This window comes from Silurus meridionalis, chromosome 17, assembly GCF_014805685.1.
Source record: "Silurus meridionalis isolate SWU-2019-XX chromosome 17, ASM1480568v1, whole genome shotgun sequence".
NCBI classification, from domain to species: Eukaryota; Metazoa; Chordata; class Actinopteri; order Siluriformes; family Siluridae; genus Silurus; species Silurus meridionalis.
In genome coordinates, this window is record NC_060900.1 from 7587838 (window position 1) to 7614951 (window position 27114).

General features: G+C 37.5%; 1 protein-coding gene across 7 annotated transcripts in view; it reads right to left on the minus strand.

Annotated features, from left to right (window-relative positions):
• LOC124399837 (serine/threonine-protein kinase WNK2-like) overlaps window positions 1–27114 on the minus strand; it is a 49065-nt gene that overhangs the window by 15871 nt on the left and 6080 nt on the right. For 5 of the 7 annotated variants that reach the window (XM_046871083.1, XM_046871085.1, XM_046871084.1 and 2 more), the window contains exons 2-17: window positions 20850–21022; window positions 19102–19322; window positions 18547–18704; window positions 17068–17156; window positions 14873–15092; window positions 11870–12134; window positions 11661–11767; window positions 10734–11507; window positions 9379–10176; window positions 7364–7735; window positions 6571–6972; window positions 6302–6342; window positions 5782–5941; window positions 4066–4182; window positions 2093–2260; window positions 158–209 (exon numbers count right to left, since the gene is read on the minus strand). In XM_046871083.1, coding sequence (XP_046727039.1) covers window positions 158–209; window positions 2093–2260; window positions 4066–4182; window positions 5782–5941; window positions 6302–6342; window positions 6571–6972; window positions 7364–7735; window positions 9379–10176; window positions 10734–11507; window positions 11661–11767; window positions 11870–12134; window positions 14873–15092; window positions 17068–17156; window positions 18547–18704; window positions 19102–19322; window positions 20850–21022 — 4117 coding nt within the window. The remainder of the gene's footprint in view (window positions 1–157; window positions 210–2092; window positions 2261–4065; window positions 4183–5781; window positions 5942–6301; window positions 6343–6570; window positions 6973–7363; window positions 7736–9378; window positions 10177–10733; window positions 11508–11660; window positions 11768–11869; window positions 12135–14872; window positions 15093–17067; window positions 17157–18546; window positions 18705–19101; window positions 19323–20849; window positions 21023–27114) is intronic. The other 2 variants (XM_046871088.1, XM_046871089.1) reach the window with 2 other exon arrangements.

A 27114-nucleotide genomic window follows, 5' to 3' on the forward strand; every position in this document is an offset into this window, starting at 1 on the left:
ATTAAAAACTATAACAGTAAATGGGAAAATACGGAATGGGAAGTTCAAAAAGCACATATAAATCTTATGATCGGGTGTCCACAAACGTTTTTCGATATAGTGTAGATCAAATACATACATGATCAATACCGTACTTGAATACTTATAACAGTCTTACCATTTTGCTGGTATACTAGTTGATTTGACTGTGTTTGTTGAGGCTTTGCTCCCTGGAACAACCAAAATCATAAACCAATTACTTTGATGAGCTGAGAAAAGTAATCTTTTTAGTGCTCAAATTATTATCATATTACCCTATGTTAACTATGAGTCAGACATGAAAAAAATTATTAATAGTTCAGTTCAAAATTATGAACAAATCAAAACACTTCAAATACATTTTCACCCCTCTTTCTAAAACCGCAAAATAATAAAAAAAAAAAAACGCGATAAACAGACGCCACCCCAAAAATGCTATTTTGTACTGTACTAAATTTTACTGTATTAAAAAAAAGTACTGTATTGAAATTTTACTTCATTTTATAATTAATAATTATATTTTTATTAATTAATTTCATTATTTCAACTTAAAACCCCATTAAAACATTTCCCACATAACGAATTTGTTTCGCTGATTTTCCCGGTCTATCCTGCTATCCGTGAGACACCGGGAAAATCACTAAAACAAATTAGTTATGTGACAAATGCAATTCCATGATAAACCGAGATTCAAAACGAGGTAAATCGAGGGATTAGTGTCATTTTTTTAATATCACAATTTTCATTTAAGAAACTTTTTTTTATATTATTGGAAAGCAAATGGTTTTGTATTAAAGCTCAGTAGGACAGTCTTTAATTTGTATTTAGTGTAATTTCAAATCACAGGCATATGTTAATGCACTCCATATTATTAACTTTTCATAGGGATCACAAACATTTCAAAATGGAAAAATGGTGGCTTGCCAATTACATGGAAATGAAAATACTTTTGGTTGGAATTCTCTTCAATTGGAAACCACTCTCTTTTGCTGGGTATGAGATCCTTATGGCTACTGTGGAAGCCAAAACTCAAAAACCATGAAGATGCATTTGTAATTAAAATAAACAGTTTTCTACAATGGCATGAACAGTTTTACACTCAAGTCTCTGTTAGTAAAAAGCTGCTGCTACTGGCTTCCTCATTAGAAATACACTTATGGGGACTAATTTATGATGCAAAATTTTATATTAAATCTATTAGATTCTATAAAGTTGCTTAAGGACAATGTCCATTGTTAAAAGTGCTATACAAACAAATTAGAACTGAAATCAAATACACTTTATTTTAAGGGTTGTGTGTAAACAAACGTTTAAATCCGCTATAAGATGATAGCAGGAACATATATAACTATAATTATATAACTATAAACATCTTTTTTTGAAGGAACAAATCTGTAATATACGTTTCGGCAATTGCTGTAAGAAATAAAACACGAGGGTTGATAACAGGATGGCAGCCCAATACTCTATTCTTGATTATTATCCAGTTATTATTCCGTTACTTAAATCATGGCATTCCTTTAGTATTTTAGCATATCCACAAGGAGCTTTAAAGCTTCTTCTTATACATGGGGAAGACATTAGCATTTTATTTCTCTCTGAACAGTTTGCCTGTCAGCATTCCCTTCCTTACCATAGGAAAGAATGCACCCAGGAGAAGGTTTTATAACCATACATCAACAGAGGCTCTTTAATCTTTAATGGGTGAAGGAAGTAGTGATGCTTGCTGTCAGGCATTAAGTGATGAACCTCACTCTAAGACAGATGACACACTGGGCATTTGGAGAATATTTAACAGTGCAGTGTGTAAGGAAACTGATCAGTTCGCATTTCCTGACTGTCTCCTGATAACCCTGCACAAATATTTTAATTACACTGTTTTAATGTATGCTAATGTACACGTATTTGTATCGAATTCGTACTTTTTTGGTACAGGGCTTCCAGTTCGGTGCACATGTGTACCGAATGTGTGCCAAATTGGTTTTAAATTTAATAAATTTAATGACGCAAACTGGAATTCAAATGCCTTTCCATTTACTAAACAATCAGAATTTGTTCGTGGTTCCGAGCTTACCTCAAAAGCAGAACCCCCTTTGAGGTTCTGATGGGGCTGTGACTGATGTCCTGAACCCTTCTCTCCCTCAGCATCTTCACTCAGGATGTCCTCAGCCTTCTCCACTATGTCCTTTAGCTGCTCAATGAACATCTCTTTCTCAAGCAGCAAGATGAAGTCGTTCTCAACCTAATGAACAAACATATAAAAGATATAGATTTAAAACAAATACAAAGTCGTATTGTTTGCCTATACTTTTCTCCGTTCTTGAACATGAGACGAAGGTTTGATAATGAAACCTTGGAACAGAACAGAAGTTGTAAATGCAAATGCACTAAATGGACAAAAGAATTGGGAGACCCCCAAATTGTAAGCACAAAGTTAGAGACACACAATTGTAGGGCTGTATTTCGATGCACATACAAATCTTATGGTCAGATGTCAACAAACCTTTGTCCATATAGTCTATTTTTTTGAGAAACGATATGTTGCAATATGGAGAGACAGATCTGCCAAATTAATGTAATATCTATAAAGCTTTAAAAAGTACCTGTACCTATAGCTGTGTCAACTGATAACATCGCAATACAAAAAATTTAATTGAACAGATGTATAATTTACTCAGGAAACACAGGAATATACAGTCCTAAGTGTCCATGCATTATATTTGTTCTTTTTTGTTTTATCGTGATCATGATAATTTTCTCACCATATTAAAATCTTTTCCGTTATCACAACTTTACATGATCTCAACGGAAGAAATTGCATCGCGAGAAAATCTCACACCTCGTGAATGACAGCCTCCTTCTCAGATGTCACACTCATGTGCAAGTTGTCAATCACTGACACACACAGAGCTTTTTCAGTTGGAGTGAGTCCCTGATCAAAGCAAAAGCGAATGCGATCATCCATGATGCTGCGATGATTTAGCCGAATATAGCAATTAAATACTGATCACGAGAAAACAATGTTTGTTACGTCGAGATCAAGAGAAAAATCAAGTATTGATAATGATGTCGAGAAAGCCTAAAAATATAAAATATTATATTAGAACGTATTGTTTCCTCATGATCAGTACTTCATTTTCTGATGTACATATTCTGTGTATTTGAGATGGAGGCTGTCATTCACAAGGTGCACGATGCAATTACATTGTGAGAAAACAGGTTGAGATCATGAAAAAACTATTTTGTGACCATGAGAAAACAAAAAAATCAAACAATATTATAATATTATAATGCATGGACTCTTAGGATAACCATAGGCATAAAATCATCATCTTTCGGCTTTTTCCATTAGGAGTCGCCACAGCGGATTATCCGGCTCCATACCCCCCAGTCCTCATAAAATAAAATCACAAAATGCATTTTGGGCTTTTTGGCTAATGTGTTTTGGCTCCCCCAATGGGCAAAAGTGATACTGCAATAGACATAACCCTCAATGGACATAAAAAAAGCAACATACTTTTAATGTAAATATTATACAAATAATATACAATTAAAAGTGTTACTATTGGAAAAACCACCGAAACATGCAGGACAAAAGTACTTCAAGACCAAGGTCGTCGTGTAAAGATCAGTACATAACGTTATACCATCATCCTGGTATATAGCCGAAAGTTTTGAATTATAGAAGCGCTGGGTCTAAAAAGAGAACTGAGAGCAAATTAATATTTAAATACATCTCTGATAAGACAGTGTGGTAAGACTGTGTGGATAAAGGAATCAGACACAAATGCAAAGCAGAGATGACACAGGGACAGCTTTATCAGAGCAAGAAGAGAAGACTTAAGACAAGCATGCAGCAAAATGACAACAGTAAAAAAATTAAATAAAAAAAATAATAAATTAAAAAAAAAAAAAAAAAAAAAAAACCTGTGTGAAAATATGCTTCAGCTAACTACAATGATAGTTTTGTATGAAAATATATTTACTGTTGACTTTCAGAATGCATAATGCAAACATCAAAATTATTACTGGCAGCAATACCCTTACCATGTACGTGGCAATCTCCTCAGGAGCATCTCCATCAAGGTCAAACTTAAAAGTGACCATCTTGTGATTGTGAGTCTCCAGCTGGCATTCCACCATCTTGTCACCCGTGTTACACACCTGCAGCACACCAAAGAAATTCAGCCTTTTTTTTCTCTCCAGGCAATGGCAACCATGACTGGTTCAAGCTTTAATATTTATAAGCTCATTACTAATTCATTACTAAAGAGTGTACAAATTATTTCAACTACTTAATACAGCGATTAGTGATTATGGTTTGTATTTTGGGATGAATTTCAGATTTCTGTTGGAATTCCCATTGACATGCATTACGAATGCCATTCAAATGCAATAAAAGCCTTTAAAAACCAATCAAACTGAAGTAACATCGCTGCGCTATAGTATAAAGCTGCAGAGGCTGGAGTTAAACATATGGTAAATGTTCCCAGACATCACATTCTCCATCCATCATTAAGCTAGGAGGAGATTCTGCTTCACAACGTTCACGCTCGGGTTCATAAACAACAATTTCAGAGCCTGTGACCCCAAACGAGTGCATTTTATGAATTGGATTGTTGTTGAATCTATTCGAATATAATGATGTTAATGCCATGGCATTAAATAGCATATCCTAAAGCATTCTTGGTATTATTGATTTATTATTAGATTTATTTTTATTAGTTTCTTACTAGTAAAAATGAGACTCCTAATCTACTGTATCTTAGCACTTTGCCTCATTTGTTTACAGATTAAATATTTGTGTTCCTGGCTTTTCCAAATTAACTAAAACTAATCAAAATATGTTCATGTATCCAAATACTGTGCAATGCTATTGGGAAAAACTCTATAAAGCTCTATAGCAGGCCACTTAAGATCTGCCACTCCAACCCATGTAAATCACATGTTCATGGAGCTGGCACTGAAGCTGGCTTTGTGCACAAGGGCATTGTAATGCTGGAACAGGTTTGGGTCTCCTAGTTTGAGTGAAGTGAAAATTACATTTACCACATCCAACAATATTCTACACACTTGTGTTTTTCCAGCATTGTGGTAACAGTTCAAGGAAAAACCACACATGGCTAGAAAAGTCAGGCTTCCCAATACATTACTCGTTTAATACGTGAGTCTATGTGTACAAGTTTATTAATTAAAAAAAAAAAATGATGCAACTCTAAATGTCTAAACGGCAACAATTTTTTTAATTTACCTACAACTTTATTGGATTTCAATAAACTTTGCTGTGAATTACGATATGCCATAATATGCCCATTTGCCTAAAGACAAATATCAGGACTGGGATCTCAGGCAACCCAACATAAGTCACATTTTTTACTATGTAGGTGGGAACACAAGAGTAAAAACATTCCAATCCTGTGACATATGCTGGGTTGCCTGAGATCCCAGTTCTGATATTTATTTAACAGCGCATGTATTTAATGAGTTCGTAGTTATAACGTACTATTATAACTAAAAGATTTCCACACTTGCAAATATTGTGTGTGTTAATATCTGGTAAATGCGTCAGAAGGAGGTAAGCCACGGAAAGAGAAGAAGAAAAAAAAAACCACCACATGGCAGAAGCACTCGTTTGCATGCAGATAAGAGTCGCTAAAATATTGTTGCCACAGAGTGAGCCAGGTCCTAACAGAGTACAACCCTGATATGATCATGCAGCTGCAACAGAGCAGTACTTTGATTGGATTTTTAGGGCAGACTCACGTTGAGCATGTTCAGTTTTGGTTTGCCGCTTCTCTCCTGGCGGGAACGCGTACGGGAGGATTTGCGATGATGCTTGCGGACCCTCGACTCGCTCCTTCCGCCGTGCGTTCCCTCGTTCCCGTCGCTCATCTCTTTTCCTGACGTGGCATCAGAGGTCACACTGTGGCAGAAAAAAGACTAGATTTCAATACTTGTTTTAAGAAAAAATGCATTTTGTAAGTCATTGAAGTCTGTGGATTGAACCCAGAGTAATAAAAGGTTTTAAGACAGCCCTCAAAATAAATCAATACTTTTGTGGACTTATTTAAAAACCCTACTGTCTAACTATTACAAAAAATAAGGAAAAAAAGAGGGTTAAAATCAAGGTAAACTCAGCTACTTTCAGAATAAGTTCATTTCGATGCAATTTCTCAATGGCACTTTTGCATGAGATCTGAAAACTTCAAGGACGGGGAATATTAATGCAAGAAAATAATAATCAATTAATCTTTAGCTACACATATTGCTAGGGGATTTGTACCTGTCATATGCAGCCACAGTCTGCTTATCTATAGCACACTCCTACATGCAAATAGAGAGAGAGAGAGAGAGAGAGAGAGAGAGAGAGAGAGAGAGAGAGAAGAGAGAAATACAGAAATGAGAATGATTAACAAAACAAATAAAGCAAACAGAGAGGCAGCAGACCAGCAATATTTACCCAAACACATGGAAGACAAGCAAGCAGAATTAAAAGATCACAGACTAATATTATTGACTTTGAAGCAAACTTTTGCTTCTACTCTTTCGAACCTCAGCAAACACTTCAGTGGCTGGCTGGCTCGTTCCACTTGCGCTGCTGCTGCACTGCTGAACGTGATGCGTCGTGATGCTGCTGCTGGGCTGTGCTTGCTGAGTCATTTCACTGGTCACTGCAGAGGCCTGAGTTTCCTGGTTCGCATCCAGAGCTTCCTCGATGCTCAAAGGATCTGGTACAATCCCTTGTGGCACAGAAGGCGTCAGCAAGGCAGCAGAGCCAGTGTGTAGATGATGGCCAGGGATGGCGATAGCATGTGGAGCCACGGTGACGGCTGTCTGAGAAGAATGAACCGGAACAGCAATGGGCATGGCGGCATGGACTGGAACTGGGCTCTGGGATTTGCTCACCAGGGCCGGAAGCACAATCTGGGACTGGGTATTTCTGCCAGGAGCACCCTTAAAAAAATAAAATAAAAAAGCCAATTTATACATTAAATTTACTTATTGTAAATATTAATTTCTAAAGTTTGGGGAAAAGAATTCCAGTACATATATATGCCTCATCACAAAAAGCCTAGTTTCAAGATTATTGCTGTACAAATATACAGTATTATACAAGCTATAATAAATATACATATATAGTAAATATCAAGTAGACTGTATAGAGGTGTCAGGATGCAGATGTTGCCTTTGATTTATTGATTAGGCTAGTATTTGCTAGCTCTGTGGGTCGGAATTGTAAATTGAGCACATTTGAGTGCCAAGATAAACAGTTTTAGGTCAAATTAGCACACAATGCAGCTATTCTGGCAGATTGCTTTGAAAATCCATATGAAACACACACTACCTGAGTAGCCTGAAAGATGGGAGGAGCTCCTGCAGATAGGCAGGCAGTGTTTGGTGAAGTAAGCTGGGAAGGATAAATTGAAGAGCTGCTCTGTGTGAGGGGATGCAAAGAAGGCGTAGCCATGGAGCTTGCACTTTGTTGCTGAGCCATACTGTAGCCCTGCTGGGAGTACTGTATTGTGGGTATTATACTTGCAAACACAGGAGGTGCACAGGCTTGTTGGGAACAGTGTGTTGGTGCAGAGCATGCAGCGGGTAGGAGTGGGTGGGGTGTTGGCACAGTGCCATCCATCTGTAAATTGGGCCCCGGTGAAACCGAGGGAGGGGCAGGCACAGGTTGGCCAGTGGAGAGATAGAGCGGAGTGAGGGATGACTGCGCAGAAAAAGGAAAGAATGAGGAAAAGGAATCAGGTCCAGGAAGAGGGACCATGGAACAATGAGCAAGGCTCAGCGAGGGCAACTGCAACAGGAGGTCAAAAACTGTCCTACCAATTAAAAAAAAAAACCAAGAAATTCTAGTACTTCCTAGAGTAGTTGCATAACTGATTGACTATTGAGTTAAAAGTATTATAATAAATGTTATGTGCTTAAATTTTACCTATGTGAGGTGAGTCGGCTTCTGAGACAAAAGATGTCTGATGTATTTGAACTTGCTGAGCAGCCGAACCTTGAACTAATGACTGCTGAGACAATGGAGCCTGTGTAGGTAATGTTATAGTCCAAATTGATTGACAAGGATGGGGGCATTAAAATAATAATAATAAAATTTATATAGGAGAAAAACAAAAATCTATTGAAGCATATTGCAGCACTGGCATTTTTTTTTCGAACTACATACAATAGCTTTCAGAAGCAGTCTATAGTCTCGTTTCTCTGACAGCCAGAATTCAAGCTATAAATACACTTTCCATTATGGGATAAACTGAGCGATGGAGAGGGTGTTTCTCTATAAGGTGACGAGCTTTATTTTGATAAAAACTAGTAGCGCTGATGATGATGCCTCTGCCCTTAAAGTCTAGCCCTTCCGGTTACATAATTGTGTACCTGAAATACCCTTAACACATCATACAAGAAGGAATCTATGGAAGAAAATCTATTTCAGACGACCTCAGACATTTTACATTTCCAAATCTGCTTTCAACTTTCATCAACTTCCTCTTGAGGTATTGCACAATAATCTCACATAATTTGCTGCATGAGCGCAAATATCCACAAGCACACTCCAATATCTAGTGGAACATCTTTCCAGAACAGTGGCGGTTATTATAACAGCAAACAGGAACTAAATGTGGAATGGTTTGTTCCAAAATTAAACAGACATAGAACAACATGTATGTAATGTAAACGATGCGCTCTAGAGATGGTCAAAAGTGTGCATCGGATACAAGTTGCATAGTCTTTAACACATTTGGTTTATTTGTATTTATATATTAGACAATGTGCTAGACCTTGATTATTTAGAAATGACCAATAATTTGTGACCAATATTGTGTATGTAGATTGATTTCTCTTCCCTAGACAGTCTCAAGCACGTTCTCTCAGCGCCACCGCTGCTATGTGAATGACGTATCACAACACTACAAAGACGGAGGCGTGTCCTGCGATTCACATGAATTATAGATCAACATGGCAGAGGTAGAGCAGCATCTTCCTGGAGACAGAACGTCTGGTTTTATTTCATGTGAAAGGGCCATGCGTCAGAAGTCAAAAGGCAATTAAGTACCGTAAATTGTTAATTTGCTGCCTGTCTAAACCAAAGAAATTAAAGTAAACCGTCTGTACCATATTAAATTGCAGAGCATCGTATTTTTTCCATTGAATCTCATTGTGTTGAATCAAATAGAAATTGGATTGCGCTGCATCGTAATAAGGGTAAATCATATCGCTTTGGTAGCTGCTTCATATGCATCTTTAATGTATCGTGTTGTTGGCTATGCACTGAGATGCAAATTCACATCCCTAATGTGGTAATACTGCAAATGAGAAGCTACATAAACTCTTGGAAAAATGACTTACCACTTGGGCTGTAACGTCAATTCTGTGACTTGTTTGTAAGGGTACAGTAAGACTAGCAGATTCTTTGAAATCTGCTTTCCCAGCAGCGATCATGCCGGCTGCATTGAGATCTTTTTGTGTTGTGGCTTGTTCAGTCAGAAGAGTGTCTTCTTGGCTTATTGGTGCAGCTCCAGATGGGCCATGATGGATCCTGTGTGATGCCTGCATGCTTATCTGCAGCGCTGGTGTTTCCTGAAAGCTCTGTACACTGAAGGGATGCTGTACTGCAATGTAAGCAGAAACGGGCTGCACAGTGCACTGTGAAGCCGGGAGATTCTGGACATTTGTCAACTGTTGAACAGTTGAACTGACAGACTGTTGATCAGGCAGTAAATGTTTGGCTTGCTGCAATGATACCAATGTCTGGCCAGCTTCAATTTGCTGCAAAGATGGTTGAATGTGTGTACTTGCAAGCTGCTGCATACCGGCAGCGTAGCCCTGTGGTACACTGGCATTTGCCTGGGCTATTGGTCTTGTAAGAGGGCAGCTCTGTACGCTCACCATCTGGGGTACACCAGAGGAACTGTAAGCAGGTGTTGGCTGTACTGGTTGGATGATTGTTGCTTGCTTTTGTGCTGTGGAGGGCAGTGAAGAGTACGCCTGCGGCTGCACAGGCTGGCTTGCTGGCACGTAGCTAGGCTGCAAAGGTACAGCGTTGGGTACAGCTGGCATATAACTTTGTGAGGCTTGAAGCAGATGAGCAGGCACCTGCATGGATGCAGCTGATGCTGGCTGGCTCTGAACACCCAGTGTGCTTGACTGCAGAACAAAATAAAAAAAAAAAAATGAGAGAGTTAAATCTCTCAGAAACACAAACATTTACTTAATTATACAGTTCTTTCCTAAATTATTAAACAACTAGTTTCACATACAAAGTCTACAACAGCAATAAATAACATATATAAAAATGTCAAAAGGTTAGGAGGCAAGCATCACCCAGCAAACAGGGAACCGTTATAGAGAAGCTGGAGGAGATACAAAAAATAATTTTTGGGATTAGCATTTTATGAGGCTCTGGGATTGGTTGGTTAGTTTCCATGAGAAAGCAGGTGAAGGTCAGGAAAGTTTCATTAAGGCAGGATGCATATATCTGCACTGGCTAAGCCTGGCAACATCCTCTGAAAGAAACAAATAAAGTATAGATTTGGACTGGAGTTAAAGCGAATCGGGTTAAGATGCAAGAGATAAGGAGAAATAAAGCGTTTGGAAAAATACAAAAACCTCTAAAAGCCCCGGGTTTTAGGGAGGTTCATCCGCCAGAAGCATAGTGCCCATTTCACCCACAGACAATAAAGTATGCCAGCTGTCCAACCTACCGGACATGTGAACGTACGGTCACCCATGCACACACTCGCCCTGCGGTGCATTCCTGGCTTTGGCATTCGCTCAGGACTCAGAGATTCGGTCAACTCATTCTCGTCACCGTGACTACGCACAGTCCGATATGGCCCTGTTTCGAACACCATGGACGGGACCTTCAGTAAGGCAGAGACATTTGGGACGTGCTTGTGGCCTGTAATGTTTTCCAGGGATTTGTTAAGCTCTGATAAGTCAGAGGTCTCGTAAAGGAGAGAGCCTCTGTGCCCACTGAGTAAGAGTCCAGTCGGAGATATAGGTTGGCCCTCACATATACATGGAGTGTGGAGAGAAGTGCATGAGATGGGGTTTGTTCCCGTCCTTGTCCTCGATAAGAGATGTGATAGGCAAGTTGTGCACAAGGGATACGGAATGAGAGGGATGTGATTTAGACAACGTCGACATCCCCAGGATTTCGATGGAGGTTCGTCACACTCGGTCTCAGGAGAAAGCACCACTGACGAATCACTATGGCGTCGAGTATCAAACGGCAATGGCGAAAGCAACAAATTTGGGGCGGAAGAATCGTTCCTCTTAAATTTGAATGGGATTGATGAAATGGAATCGGGACTTTCTGGCTGAAAAACTGACTGGATATGTGGATGGTCTCTCAGCGCGTCAATCACAGTAGTGCTTTGGCGACGGAAACCTGCTTTAGACCCAGTTCCATGGGGGCAAGGCAACGGCTCATAAACATTGTCATGTGGTGTCAAAAAACACCCAGGGACATGTGACTATCATCAAATAGCATGAAAGACACAAAACACAAATAAGGGTGGAAAATAAACATATATACACACATACAGCTCCAAAAATTTTAAATCAAACTGTAAATTTCCTTTAAATTAAGTGACTAATCATCATCTTGCACCAAAAAGGAAACAAACCTGCTGCACTGCTGTGGAAACAGATTCCTGCAGTGTCGGGTAAATGACACTGTGCAAGCTGCTGCTGTGGGAGTCAGAGTATATGATCGAGCCAATGCCGCTGTCAGCTGGAGAGAAACAGGAAGAAAAAAAGAGGAGCATAAAATGAATAAACATGAATGTGCACTTCATGTCCTGTGAGAACATTAAGCTGTGCAGCCAGAACTCACATGTAACAGAGGTAGTGCTGCTGCTCATCTGGGTCAGATTGGTGTGCTGGTCTGCTTCCGTTTCCTCTGACTCTAACACACCTGTGGGCTCACACACAGTGGGCACGGAGCTGAGGAGGACCTGGGCTTGCGTCGTCGGCGCGATCCCACTCTGCATGGCTGAGGACACGGTGCGTTCTCGTCGCCACTTTATCAACGCCACTCGGTCGCGGATGGACTTCCCCACTATCTTAGCGTCGCTCTCGTGAAAGAAACCCGATTCAACCTGGAAAAATAAATCAATAAAAAACACACATTACATAATTGAAAGGAAAAAAATGGACACTTCAACAAATCAGGGAGATTAAAACAGAAAGTAGAAGTATTCTTGTGTGAAAAAAAGATCGAACTGAAATCAACTTTTTGCTTTTTTTTTATAATAAATTCTCTATACATACATTTTTCTTCCATTTCTGTTTAACAGCTGTTATCCAGCTAGCTAAAATCTGATGATAGATATATAAGCATGATGCCAGAGAAGTACTGATTATTTACTACAGCCGAAACAAAAGACATTTATAAGTAATGGGTCATTTCTCACATACAAGAGTTTCACTCTACATATCACTTTCAGATTTTATTTAATATATTTTCTCCCTGGATTCCCTGAACACGAATGGTTTTATATCCATATATTGAGCTTCTTGCCTCTTTTTGTGGCAGCTATGAAAGTTTACCGCATGAAAGCACCTGTAAAAAACACGTTCTGTGCTTTTCTTGCTTTGTCTGTACCTAAAGAAAGCAATGAAAAGCATGCTAAATGTCTTCACACTTGAAATAAACCTTGTTCAAAGTGAATGGACAGAAGGTTGCACCTTCAAGTAGAGAAGCTGAAAATAGAATCAGGCTGTGCTCAGCGTGAACACACGCAAACACCGACCTGCCTTCGTTTAAATAAAATCTGTAGCAGCCAGTCACCCTAATTTGTGGTATTACGTGTCTATTAGTGCTAAAATGAAGGCCACTAAGCAGCAGATAGATAAAGAGGAAGCCTTTGAATAGAAAACATCCTGATGCAAAGAAAGGTATACTATTCCCCAAGGTCTTAACCGTGGTTCCTGAATCAAGTCTTACGTAAATCAATAAAACTCATCAAGGCCTTGTTAATAAGATGATGTGGAAAGAAAAATGTATTAAGCCCTGCAGTGCAGAGGCCCCTTCAAAACCAGGGAAGGCACAGTTCAAATGAGACCAAGAGGAGTAAGGAAAAACAAAGACAAAACCTTTGCGAGATAACCATCACACACAAGCATGTGGGCAATGCATGTGAGCTCAAGTTTAGGCAGACTGCGCTGGTCTAAATCTTTCGGTGGAAAAATGCCATTTTTGCACATACACCCACACATACATGCAGAAATAAATCGGTGCCAAACTCGTATTAAATGGAGCATTTTAAGTCTGTGTGTGTATATGAGCATTGTTTTCAGATAATGCTATTTTAGGAAGTCTCCATTTACAGTGTTTATATGGAAAGAAGTGTCAGACCGATTTCCTAGGAATTCTATGGCAGGTGTACACACAAAGGAATGCGCCACTTTATTTTCGGGACTTGTTTTTCAGCAAGCCGAGATAAAATTACCTCAGCTTACAGTCTGCGTTTAGTCTTTTTAACTAGTGCCACAACCTGGATAGACTCTTCGAAATGGACTTCTGTAGGTGCACACGGCAGCCTCACGTTTACGAGACAGAATTCCACTTCCTTGTTAATGACTGACTGGTGACTATTAGATTCTGAATATATTAAAATATATGTGACTATGGACATTCACAATAACCATAAATCTTAGAGCCATTATAGCACTGTTCATTGTAGTAAGTAAAAAAAAAAAAAAAAAATTAAAAAATTAAAAATAAATAAATAAATAAAAATTATAAAAACTTTTACTGCATGTTTTAAACTAAACAGTTGCTAAGATTTATCTGCTGAGAGTACAACACACCCTGTTCTCTATTCAAATCACAATACATTAGTCATTAAATAAATACAGTGAAATCACTATTTAAAAAAACGATGACCATTTATATTTAAAGAGTTCGCCCTTTAACCGAAGCTCGCTCCAAAATATCTACAGTTCCAAAGAATACGACTGAAGACAGCGCATAAAAAACAAACAAAAAGGACTGCAATTCAATTATTGTATTCTTCCGAGTTATAGGCAGAGTATTCACAAAAGCAGTGATTGCTATTGCGTTTTCCATCAGCCAGATTCATAGCAGTTTAAAAATTCTCCATAATTTCACCATCCCCAGGTAACAAGCTGGTTATGAAGCTCAGCTGAAGAAACTAATGCATAAAATGTTATGTATTAGTCTGTTAGGAGAATTTTCATATCACTGTCTGAAAACCAGTTAGACAGCAATGCTCTAGCAATGTGCACATGATGGGCCTATGAGGTAACTGACGCGTTGAAAGAAAGCAAAAGTTCAAAAGAGTTGCATGTACATTTGCGGTTTTGTTTCCATCAGTAGCTCTTATTCTTCCAGGAGAGCCCTGGTTTCTGATTGCACCGACATTAAGGATTTTTATAGAATCAATTATGGATTTCAGTTTGCACCTGTTGGCTAGAAAGGAAGCCATAAACCTTCTTTGCAGCTACCATTTAGTAGATTAGCTTTCCTAAAAATAGAACCAGAAAATACATTTGAAATAAATCTGGATCGATTATGGCTAAACAATATACAGAACCTGCAAAACGGAATGAAATCTAATGGAATAAACTGCAGTGATGTCACGAAACAAATGAAAATGTCATTATACGTTTAATTTTATATTATAATCGCAGTTAATGTACGAGGAAACTTACATAAAGTGAGTTGAGGAAAAGAGAGCTGAGAGTATAAGGATGAGATCCCAGGATTATGAAGCTCATGCAGGTAAAAAGTGAAATGTAATAATTTATTCATAATTCATAAACTCAAACAAATCAGCTTTATAGCATGAAATACAATGGACCATTTTCTCACCATCTCTTGAGCCACACCTTCAGGCACCTCCCTCTCAATGTCGAAGGTAAACTCGATGGCACCGCTGTCCTTGTACTTGCCCTTCAACTTGCGTGAGTCCTCCACCCACAGCTTTAGCGCAATAGAGGCCTTCCTTCCGTCATCTTCCTCAGCCAGCTCCACTCGCACGCCAGTGTCCTCCGCAAAGAACGCGTGATTCAGTAGGTCCTTGATGGAGTAACTGAAAAGAAGATATGGCATTATATATAGTATAGTGAGTCATGACCTGTTCAAGACTATGGCGTGTCCACCATACAGGTCCTTGTGAATGAGTCACTATAGGAATAATAACATATCGGAATGAGCACACTGTCTGCCAGAGCCATGCTCCTACACAAAAGCAAATCAGAACTATGTGACCATTCAGCTTTGAGAATATCATTGCACTGTAGTTATTAAACTATAACAGAATGAAGCAATGGTGCACCAATGAGAGTGCACAAATGCAAGTGCAATATTCCTTTTACATAAAACTTTCCTGGAATAGGTTGTGTCTTAATTTAAGTGGAGTGAAAATGTAATGCTACTGCATTCATAGACATACAATATAATTGTCTGCCTCCAACATCGTAGTAACAGTTTGGAGAAGCATCACATACGGCTGGAAAAGTCTGGTGTCCCTGTTCTATTGTCCATATAGTGCATTTCAGGCTAAAGTAGCTCTTTCAAAAGACTCCTGTTATATAAAGCAAATGTACTAAACAATTGAACAGTACCCAGTGGTGGACAGTAACAAGATAAAAAAAAATTGTTACTGTACTTAAGTAGCTTTTTTGCATATATGCACTTAACTAAAGTAGTTCCATTTGGGGAGGCTTTTACTTTAACTTTACTGCATTTCAAAATCAATTCTCGTACTTTTTACTCAACTTCATTTTGCGAAAACAGTCGCTCATTTTTATTTTCGAGTGAATAAAACGTAACTGGTCGAGTATGAAGTGAGCCACCAATCAGGGTGGAGCGCGCACTCTGTTTTAAACTTGTTTTGATTGCCGCTTGCTGGTATCTACTTAACATTTTGAGACTAATAAATGATGGAAGAATCTACTGACTCCAACTTGCCACAGCACCATTTGCCTTATTTGTGTAATTTTTTTTTTTATGAAGTTAAAAACAAGGTTTTGGGCTCATGATAATTGTAATAGCTATCAATCAGTGTTTAACTCATTAATATAATCCTATTAATAGACTGGTTTGCTAAGAGTAACAGAGTCTTTTCACATAACCTGAGCTGATTAAACAAAAGTCTTATGACAAAAATGATTAGACATTATAGCCAGAATAAATTATTATATTTTGGATACTTAAGTACATTTGAAGGCAAATACTTTCGTACTTTTACTCGAGTGAAGGGTTAAAGGGAGCACTTTTACTGGAGTCATATTTTACCGAGTGTATCTCTAACTGAACTCAACGACATGGTTTGTGTAGTGCACTTTGTCCACCACTGAATAGTACAAACTAGTACAAAAATAGTACAAAGATGCAGTTTAAGCTAATATAATAAACACCACCTACTTCTAAAACCTCCTTCTTTTTGTTTTTTCAGCACAAGGGCACTGAAATATGCAACCAAAATAAAAACTTCCCTTCCCCTCTCCTTCCCATCCTTTACTGAATTAGGAGTGTTATATAAGCAGTAGTTTTGTTCTTGGCTAATAGAGATCAAATTGAATAGGGGTGAAGAAGGTCTGCATGCAACAGGCCAATACATTAGAGTTGGTGCATAGAGGGATTGTCACCATTGGCACTTAGCAGAAAACGGTATGAATTAATCTTTCTGCTTTGTTTGTTTGCTTATTTATTAAGCTTTAACATCATGTTAGCATCAGCACTATAAACATGACAGACACGTGTCATCATCAAATCCATTACATTTAAATTACTATATAAGAAATTTCAGCTTTAAATGAGACAAAAAACTTAAAACACATTCGGGTGATACATTATGAAAGATCCCCTGTAAACATGTTTGAGTAAAATTGTTTACTAGCAGTAAAAGCTACAGTACAACAAGATGTGTTTAATAGTCAAAGGAACTTGACATGAGAGACATAAGGGGGAGCTTCACCCATCAGAAGAAACCTATGAGTAAGCTTATTCTTTCTGCTTTACTTTCTCTCTCAGACACACACACACACACACGCTTCACTCACCGCTCTTCCTTATTCTGGCAAATGCACTCGCCAATGATCTCCTTGATCTCCGGGTCCTTAACTTTGTTATAGCTTGCGGGCTTCACCCCCTGAGAAAAATGTTGTATATATATTTAAAGAATGAATTAAGTAAAGGAGATTATGGTGCAAAGAAACAGGGGGAGGACAAGATGATAGGATGTGATTTCCCCCATTGTTTACTGCAAGCATATAACTTCATGAAACTAACTGTAATAAAGAGCTAAATGCAAGCCAGCAGACTGTAATGCTGAGTAGAAGAGTGAGTGAAAAAGGAGAGTAAGAAAAATTAATTAAAAAAAAAAAAAAAAAAAAAAAAAAATCACATGAAAGAATGAATGTATCCAGAATAGATAATGCAGCAGATGCAATTGAGCATTTCCGGATAAATCAATAACTAAGCCAGCTTACACCTGCAGTATTCAAATCAGGGTTTCCGCTCAGAAAGCTTAGTTCCAGCCAACATGTATGGGAATGGAAGTTAATCGAGAGAACTGGGAAAATAAAGGGTTGTCTAATTTCGTTGTTTATATCGCTGTAACGTTTTGGTCTATGAATTGTATATGTAAAAAAAATAAAAAAACTGAACATTGTTACATTTTCTTTTCTTTATTATGCAACAACAAAAAAAAAGGAAGCAAAAATATTACCTTCTAATAAAACTTTAAACCTTTAAAAAAAAAAAAAACCCTCACATTGCACTGCAGTTTGTCTTGTATTCTTATTTGCGTTAAAAGATGATAAAAAACTAAAATAATTTAGTATAATTCTCCACACAACTTTTCCTCTTCTGCAATTTTATTGTTTTGTTTTTTTGTACTGAAGCATTCTGATGCTGAAGTTAAATTGAATGTGTTCAGTGTTAATCAGGAGACCACCTCCTGAAGGAGGCTACGCAAAGCTGTTTTATTGCAATTCTGCAGGTGGAAGCCTCTCTATACCTCCAAAAACATATTTTCGGAAAGGGACCTCATTTAGGTGCAATAGCAAACATACATTGACTAATGCATGTCTGCTTCATGTGGATATATTTACTAGACTTGTGTTAAACTTTTATTGGAATGGTCATTTGGATTTAAAACCTACTGAGACATGCAATGTATGTGTGGGCATGAGCTATTCACAGTACTTTCCTAAAATTAAGAATATACTGAATAGACAGTCAATGCTTACAAGTTAAACATTTATGTTGAGTTTTATTTTTATCAAACGTGAATGCAATGAAATTAATGGCTAATATGTTTTCACTCCAACACGTTCCCAAGAATCCAAATGTTTCATGCAACTTTAAAATATCTGAAGAATTCGTTTTTCATATTGTTTTTATTGACTGACTGTAAAACACTGTACTCAACAGTTCAGGTTATGGCATTAAAAACTGCACATTTAAAGCTATTAAAAATGTAGGCCAAGTTTTATGCATGGTGATGCTGCAATCAGTAACAGAAAAGCAGGACTCACGCTGGTGACTTTTCTGTAGATCTGGGCAGCATTCTGGCACTCTGAGTATGGATATTCTGATGTAGCCATCTCCAGCATGCACATGCCAAAGGCATACACATCCACAGACTCATCATAATGCTCCTCATACATTTCTGGGGCCATAAACTCCGGAGTGCCTGGAAGAAGAACCAAATATAAAAAAAAATAAAAATCCTCCAAGGTAATATGAAAAAGCAGGCAACTGTTCAGAATCTGACATGATTGCTTTAACACTGAATTAAATGGATCGTGCAAAAACATTAACACGAATATGAAAATCCCATTGGCTGTAAAATGCTGTAGTGTTTATAGTGCCTGACTGGCTTTGATATTTGCTATAAAAAAATTTTTATTACCCTGTAGGGTTCAGTAAAGCTTAAACAAAATGCTACAAAAATGAGCGCGAATGTTTATGCAGTGATAACAAAAAGTAAATAAATAACACAGCTCCGCCCTACAACATACACTCTAAAATGCTAAACTGTGAATATAAAAGATCTGCAAAACAGGCCTTGTTTTGTGCTGGTATCTCACCAATGACGCTCTTCGCGAAAGAGGCTCTTTTAAGAGTGGCCAGGCCCAGGTCCCCGATTTTCACGCTACCCGTTGGACCCGTGATGAAGATGTTATCGCACTTTAGGTCCCGGTGGATGATGGGAGGGGTACGTGTGTGAAGAAAGTGAAGGCCTTTCAGGATCTGCCTACACCAACTCCGTAACACTTTGGGCTTCATCACCTTGAACCGCTTCAGATAACTGCAGAGCAAAAAGAGAGTCAGTGAGGTAAAAAAAATAAAAATAAAATCTATTTTCTAGACTATTATGTGCACCCAAATATAAGCCGCACCCACTGAATTTGACAAAGATTTTTATTTTGAACATAAATAAGCCGCACCTGTCTATAAGCCGCTGTCTACATTGAAATTAATGAACTTTACACAGGCTTTAACGAAAGACAGTGTCTGTTACACGGCTTGTATCAAAACAGTAGCCTACCAAGAAAGTCATTGTTCACAGTTCATCCATAAATTAGCCGCAGGGTTCAAAACGTGGGGAAAAAGTAGCGGCTTATAGTCCGGAAAATACGGTACTTAAAGAAGTCAAACCCAAAATGGCAAAATATGAAGCTTTTAATGATCTTAGACACTGGGTTACTGATCAGAAGGTCAAGGGTTCAAAGCCCAGGACCGCCAGGTCACCACAGTTGGGCCCTTGAGCATGGCCATTTACCCTCTCTGCTCCCGGGTGCTGTATCATGGCTGAGCCCAGCTTTTTTAATAAGTTGGGATATGCAAAGAAAGAATTTCACGATGCTGCAATGTACATGCACCATTCTCTCTGTGGCACCTTTCCTTTGTTTACTTTTAAAATGCTTGGGAGTGGGTTTTGGAAAGCTAGAAACAGAGAAATGCAAAAGGTAAAAATCATTATCATGTATAAAACTGAACACAAACAGACTAATCAACAGTCTGAAGTAGTCAAAATCTAATGTAACATTATCTCTTCTTTCTTTAAATAGCTAACCCTTCAACAATTAAAGAAACCAAAGGAAATGCTCTCATACAAAAATGTTACTTCACCTGTTTGTTTCATTCTTGCTTGTTGCTTGGACAGTGATTTTTTTGATAAGACCATAAAAAGCTTTGTATTTGACCATTTTGGCCCTAAACTTTGCCCAGGAGTGCACAAAAATCATTAATGTATTGAATACAGAACATCCACTGTACAATGGGTCCCGTCTTCCTACTTATCCGTTATCCTCAAACAAATAATAATCAATTCTTTGCATATCTGCGGTAAACATAATTCATCACATCTCCAAATGGGCACCATTAAATAAGCTGGTCTTGGGAACCATTGTTCATACAGGAGCTCCAAAAATAAACATCTTGCGGACTGTTTATTACTTCAGAGTACAACTGTGGTTCTCTTGGGTATCTTGACTAACCAGACCAGACGTATCGATATTGCTATGGTCTGCAAAGCCCAACTGGGCCATGGATCAAATATCAGCAACATTATTTTGTTCTTTTTTAACTGTACTCTTAGGATAATACAAATATTATAAATGTTTATCAAATCAGGAATATCAACGTCATGACAAACAGGACCTTAATGATGTAATTAATTTTTTTACCCAATGAAAAGGACCAAGAGTGGGGGGGGGGGGGGGGGGGTTTGGGGGGTAACAAAAAAAACCCCACAAATTTCAGGGCTTGACAACAATCAATGGAACAATCAATAAGTACCAAGCCAAATCGCATGTGTGCAGACCTGACTCACGTTTTTAATGTCCCTGAGGTCATGAGTTCTGTCACCAGAACGATGCATTTTTTTCCTTTGAGCAGAGATTCCCAGAAGTCATAGAACCGCACAATGTTCGGATGCTGCAAACCCTTTAACATCTCAGCCTCCTCTTTAAAGCGTTGTCTCTCCACTTTTGACAGCTTACGGTCCTAAAGGGGTGAAAACAAAAAAATATAAAAATAAAAAAAAAAACATCTCAGCTCTAGAGTATCAAACCGGTTGCAAATGGAATAATGAGGTGTCCTGCACCACAAACAAATAAGAATAACAGCTCCATTCCTATGGATTCATTCTTCAAAATACCAAGATTATCATGACTCAAACAGGCCATATATTCTTTAAATATCTTCTGGTAAACCACAAAAGACTCCACCATTAAGGCCTTAAAGGGTTTGCTGCAGTGATGGCAGCATTTATGTATGAATGTCAAACTCTTGTAATCGTAGAGGTCTCTGTGGTTATACATCTAATGGATGATCGATGAAAATGAGACGCAGCTGGCCTGAGTGTCATATGGAATAATCAGAAAAAAAATCTTTGAAAAGTTACTATGGTTGTCCATGTGCTCAGTCCAAGTGTGAGGTTCTGCTCCAGCAGTGGTTGAAGCTCATAAATTATACAATGCTGCAGAGAGCCTTTTGCATTTAGTTGCGCTGACCTGCCTAAGCTGTCCCCACATGCTCCATATGCACCCTGGCAACTCTTCTCCGCCTTATGCCCCTCCTTCTTTCTCTCCACGGCTCAATCCAGCCATCCTCGCCCTCCCTACACTCTCCTCTTCTCACTCTCACCTCTCCCTGCACAAGCTTTTCAGTGGACTCATGGGGAAATCACTACATTATTTAGTAGTTTCTAACAGGACAGAAAGATGGTAAACCCCACAAAGGAAAGACACACTCGCTCAAATGAAATGCTAGATTCCTGCAGCCTGCATTTCATTTAAAAATAAAAGGTATATTTAAAGAAAACGGTTTATTTAAATAGAACTACTTGCCACTTTTCCCACGTCAGGAAAGAATTTTATGCAGGCTGCCATTTATGCAAGTAATCGAAACCCTCAGCTTGATCTTTTGTATGGATTAAACATTACAGGATTACTGCAGTGGTTTATGTTTATGAGAATTTAATCCCTAATATCTTTATGATACCCCTATTGGACTCATGAGCAAAGCAGATCGTACATGCAAAACTCAGCATTGTTCAAATCTGGAACATGCAAGCCAAATTATTTTACTACATGTGCATAGTTGTATACAGAGCAAATCTTCTTTTATTTCTAATTAACAAACCTAAAACCAGTGGCACCTTTTTCTGATTATTAATCATCTTAAGTACACAAAAATAGTCATCCTATAAGTGTAATAACAGCCTGTACACTGTCGCACTGTTTACTTATGCATGAGTGTTGCCATGTAAAGATTTTTCACATCCTGCCTATAAATACAAATCTGTTAAATGAATGGAAAGTGGAAAAGAAAAGTAATCGACACTGTATTCACCCTCGAGGCAAATCAGATTGTGTGCGGATGGATGAATGTTCAATGCTGGCTTTGCATTTTCTCTCCAGCATCCTGAACTTAAATGAAGCAGTTTATATGACTATAAAGGCGTATTATTTAGACGTTAATAGACTAACTGTAGGCATATGCCCAACTTAAGTGACTCATGAAGCTCTTGACTTGTTTTATTGCAATCACAAATACTGAAATTATTCTTAGCCTATTTTTGTTACTATGATAAAATATTGGGTTTTACATTTAGACTATAGCTATTAAATACAATTAAGCACAATGACAACACATGACAAGAATAAGATTTGCTCTCGCTTTCCTCTGGCTAAAGGGTTTTTACACCCCATATGGTCTATGTCACAGAAAATCTATATTGAGTTCCACTTGGTCACCCCTGAGCAAGAAGACTGTGTGCTGAAACTCGATTAGAACTGCCAGTGACTGTGCTAGGGACATGTGCACACCATCTGGTATTTAAAAAAAAAAAATATGTTTTATAGATGTATATATACACATTCCTAAAATAAGCATATTCAAATATCGATATTGATACATAAGTATGATTTCCTTAATTCTTAATGCACATCAAAATACAAAATTAAATGAAAATATATATTTTTTATAAAAAACATATGCAAAGACATCTTTAATAATTAAAGAAAACGGTACACTATACAGACATAAGTATTGATATAAATAAATCTTTTAGCCATAGGTGGTTCTTCCCCAAACTGTTACCTCAAAGATGGAGGTACACAATTTTATAGGATGACTTGGGATGTGGTAGCATTACATTTTGCCTTCATTTAATCTAGGAGACCGAAGCCTGTTCCAGCATGACTGTGTCTCTGTGGACAAAGTCAGCTTCCAGTCTAACAAAGGTTAGTCTGGAAGATCTCGAGTGGCCTGCTACATAGAGCTCTGACCTAAACTTTACAGAACTTGGATGAATGTGAAGACTGGCCATGCCTCTTCACCCTACATCAGTACCTTGCTTTACTAACTCCCTTGTGGGTGGATAAGCACAAATCTCCACAAGCACACTCCAACATCTAGTGGAACATCTTTCCAGAAGAATGAAAAGGATGCTTAAAAAGCACACATGAAGCAGCCCCAGGACTATACAAGGTATCTATGAATTAGAATACAGACTGAAATTAACAGACAAATGAGAATAAGCTGATCGAGTGACCTGTGTCATTAATTCTATTATACCCATTGCATTAATCACATTTTCTTGCCTCTCTGTCCAATAGATGTACCCACCTAAATGAAACATTCATAAATATAGCAGATGCGACGTAATTATCATTATTCCATATTCAGAAAGTAGACAAACAAAAAATTGAAATAAAAATAGAAAAAAATCAGGCCAAAAAAAAGCACCACATGCATACTGAGCTCTGGTATAACTTCTTTCTAAGTTTCAAATCACTCACCGAGTTGAATGCAATGTCTGATGCAATGTAATGTGAAATTGGCATTTTAAAGAATTTGCTTTTGATTGTGTGTGTGTTAGGATTTCAATTTTAAAAAGAAAATCGAGAAAACAATTACTTCAGAACAAAAAGCCAACACAAGTTGCCATGCCTACTTTGTAATAATCTTTAATTTATGACAACAACTTGTGCTCTATTAACATATGCATGTCAGTCATAACCGCAAAATACAACACCACATGATTTCCCTCTTAAGTGGGCCAAGTGACATAAAACATATTGATGTTGCTGCAGTCCAGGATAGGTTTTTTGCCTGATTAGCCCAGGTGAAGCTGTGGAATAACAAATTTGTTTATTGTACATAGATAGAATAATAGTATACACTGGAAACAGGTTCAAGGTTTCCAGATGAAATTAAGGCTGTGGCAACTGTACATTTTAAAGCCCAGTTGAGAAAAAACATGTGAGGTGCATCTGTAACCAAACAACAAAGAATTTCATGCACTATTTTCTACTAGGAAAGCTTAACATCGAATTTGAAACCCCAGAATCAATAGTACTAAACCAAACCCCTTCTACGGTGGAGTCAAATGTTACAACTGAACTGTGACAGCATGCAGAAAACTCTCCACTAAAATGAGATATTGTCCTACTTTTGCATTTTTTTCTCTCTAGTGACTACCAAATGATGAGCACATGATGCGTTTCTATGCTTTGGCTCTTTACAGCTACATATAAGAATGGAGTGAGATTTTCTGCTGACTCGGACAAAGGCAGAGATGAGACCTCTCCCAAATTCTCATTAAGAGCATGTAAATATTTTTGTCAAACATGCTTCCCTGTTAGATGAATCATTTGGTGTTGCATAAGCCCTGTTAAAAATAGTTACAAAAAACAATCACATTTTTTTATTTTAATAAAATTGTATCCTTGTTTTAATACCAACACAGCAATAAGAAATCTTAATTTTTGGTCTTCAATAACTTGTCACTAAAAAGCAATGCATGTACAAACAAGTAAAAATCCTATTAAATATTTAGCAGCACTTTACACTTTCCGTTTAAAAAAGAAAAAGTGAATAAAGACCTCATTATTCTAAATTAAACCAGTATGTTGTTAAAAAAACAACCAAGTTCAAGTCAGTATCAAACAATCAAGGCCAAAGCCCACTCTACCCCAGCATCTCCACACAAGATCTGTTTATCAAATGAACAGTATCCACAGAATACCATGTGCTGCACTAAAGCTCAATTATAAAAAAGAGAACAATGGTTATAATAGGCCACTCTTAAAATATAGAGCTTTCAAAAACCTTCATTTTATACTGGCAAATGATAGATAAAGCAGGCTTGAAAAAAAATACCATGTGTTTAAAAATAGGACTATAGAGTGAAAACAACATAAGAGCACATAGAAGCAGAGATAATGTAATTGGTGTTTTGTAGAATGGATTAGGAGACATAGCCATTGAGTAAGCATGCTGTACACCCAATACAAAATGTAGCCCAGCCAACAAAATCTCTATGGACAAGAAACTGAATTACATCCAATTTATCAATTATAAACTCTTAGGCATAACACGACTCTAATCATGTTCTAGGGTTAGGGTTAGGTTTATTACAGTTAGTAATAAAGCATATCCGAGCATGATTATCTTTTCTAGAGGGACTCAAGGAGTTTTCAAACAAAGGCTACACATGTGGGGCAATAATTGGGAAGAAATGTTGACTAGCTGAAATACAGTAAAAAGTCCTTCTGTATGTGAAGATCTTTGAAATATTACAATCGTTTATGTTTGATAAATTGTTTATTATTTGAGGTCTTGCAGTCAATGTACTGCTGTTCATGATTAACTTTTGAGTTAAATCAAATCAAGAATGAGCTAGGGGCACAAATCAGCCCAAGTTAATGAGGGCTTATTTTAGAATTTTCCCTCCAATAACTGTTTTTAATTAAATGATTTGAACGTTTTCTCATCATGCTCATCGAAATCATGGACAAATTTTTGTAGATTTCAGTAAAGTTGGTGTTTACTAGACACTACTCACATTCCACTTGTGCACTTTTTTGTTCTTTTCACTATTTAGGTCTTTATCTCAATATGAATTGGTGATTGTGTGCACAATTGTTGTTTCCTTAGCCAGCCAGACTTGAACAATATGAACTACTTGTAAGTAGACAAATGCAACTATAAAACCATTGCTCTGATTTCAGCTCTGGGTTCTTATTTTCCACACATAGAAATAGAAGCTTTAAAACTTAACACATAATTCAAAGGCTGCTTTGAGATAAAGGAATTAGGTATTTGGTGGAGTGTATGAATGCTGAATGTGGGTGAAAGTGGAAAGCCATCTTGATACCGAGTCAATGCTGGAATTCACAGAGACACAAACAAATCGCTAAAGTCTAAACAAGGTAGGTCATGGGTAACAACACTGTATATGGAATGTTTGCGTTCTTTTGTATTACAAAAGACTTATTTGCAATTTTAAAATTTAATTAGGACATATAGAGCACTCGTGACATAAATTATTATTAAAAGATATAGAACAGGACCTCAGACTCAACTGTGTTTCTCACAGGCTAATACAATTGACTGATTTATTTATTACCAAAAATAAAAATTTTATTTTATCAAAAGGAACGGACATCTAGCAGAGAAATTAAAAGAGATCAGGAAAGAGACATTTGCACACAAATAAGCATAGCTGAAATGTAAGACTTGAAAGTATGTCTATATACACTTCCTCACCCAGTTTGATAAATGACACATCAGTGACTAATTCTGCCAAAATAACTGCCAGAGATCATTAATCCAAAACTGGCATTCAAAACAAATAGGGGGAAAATGGCACATAAGGGTAAAAAGAAAAATTTCAATGTTAACTCAACGAATCAGCCTTTAGTCAACTGCAGAAACATTTGACAAGGCTGATGACTATGATAATCACTTCCTGACAAAAAGACATTGCTGTACTTAATAAAAATGGCTGTTTGATGGAGGGCCCAGCATTTCCACTCAAACTGAATCACAATAAGAAACGATGGTGCTTCATCATTTGGATATTACATTATTTACAAGATGGTCTGTGGTATAATTTAAAAATTAACAATAAATATTGAATCAGAATCAAACCATGTCAAAGGGATATATCCAAGAAATGCAAATACATTTATTTTAACAAGAGTCATTTTATATATAGCTCTAAATAAACTGTCACAAATAATGAGTTGCATAACAACCACTTTTCTGAAGCAAATTTTTTTTAAGAATTAGTGGTTCTTACATTT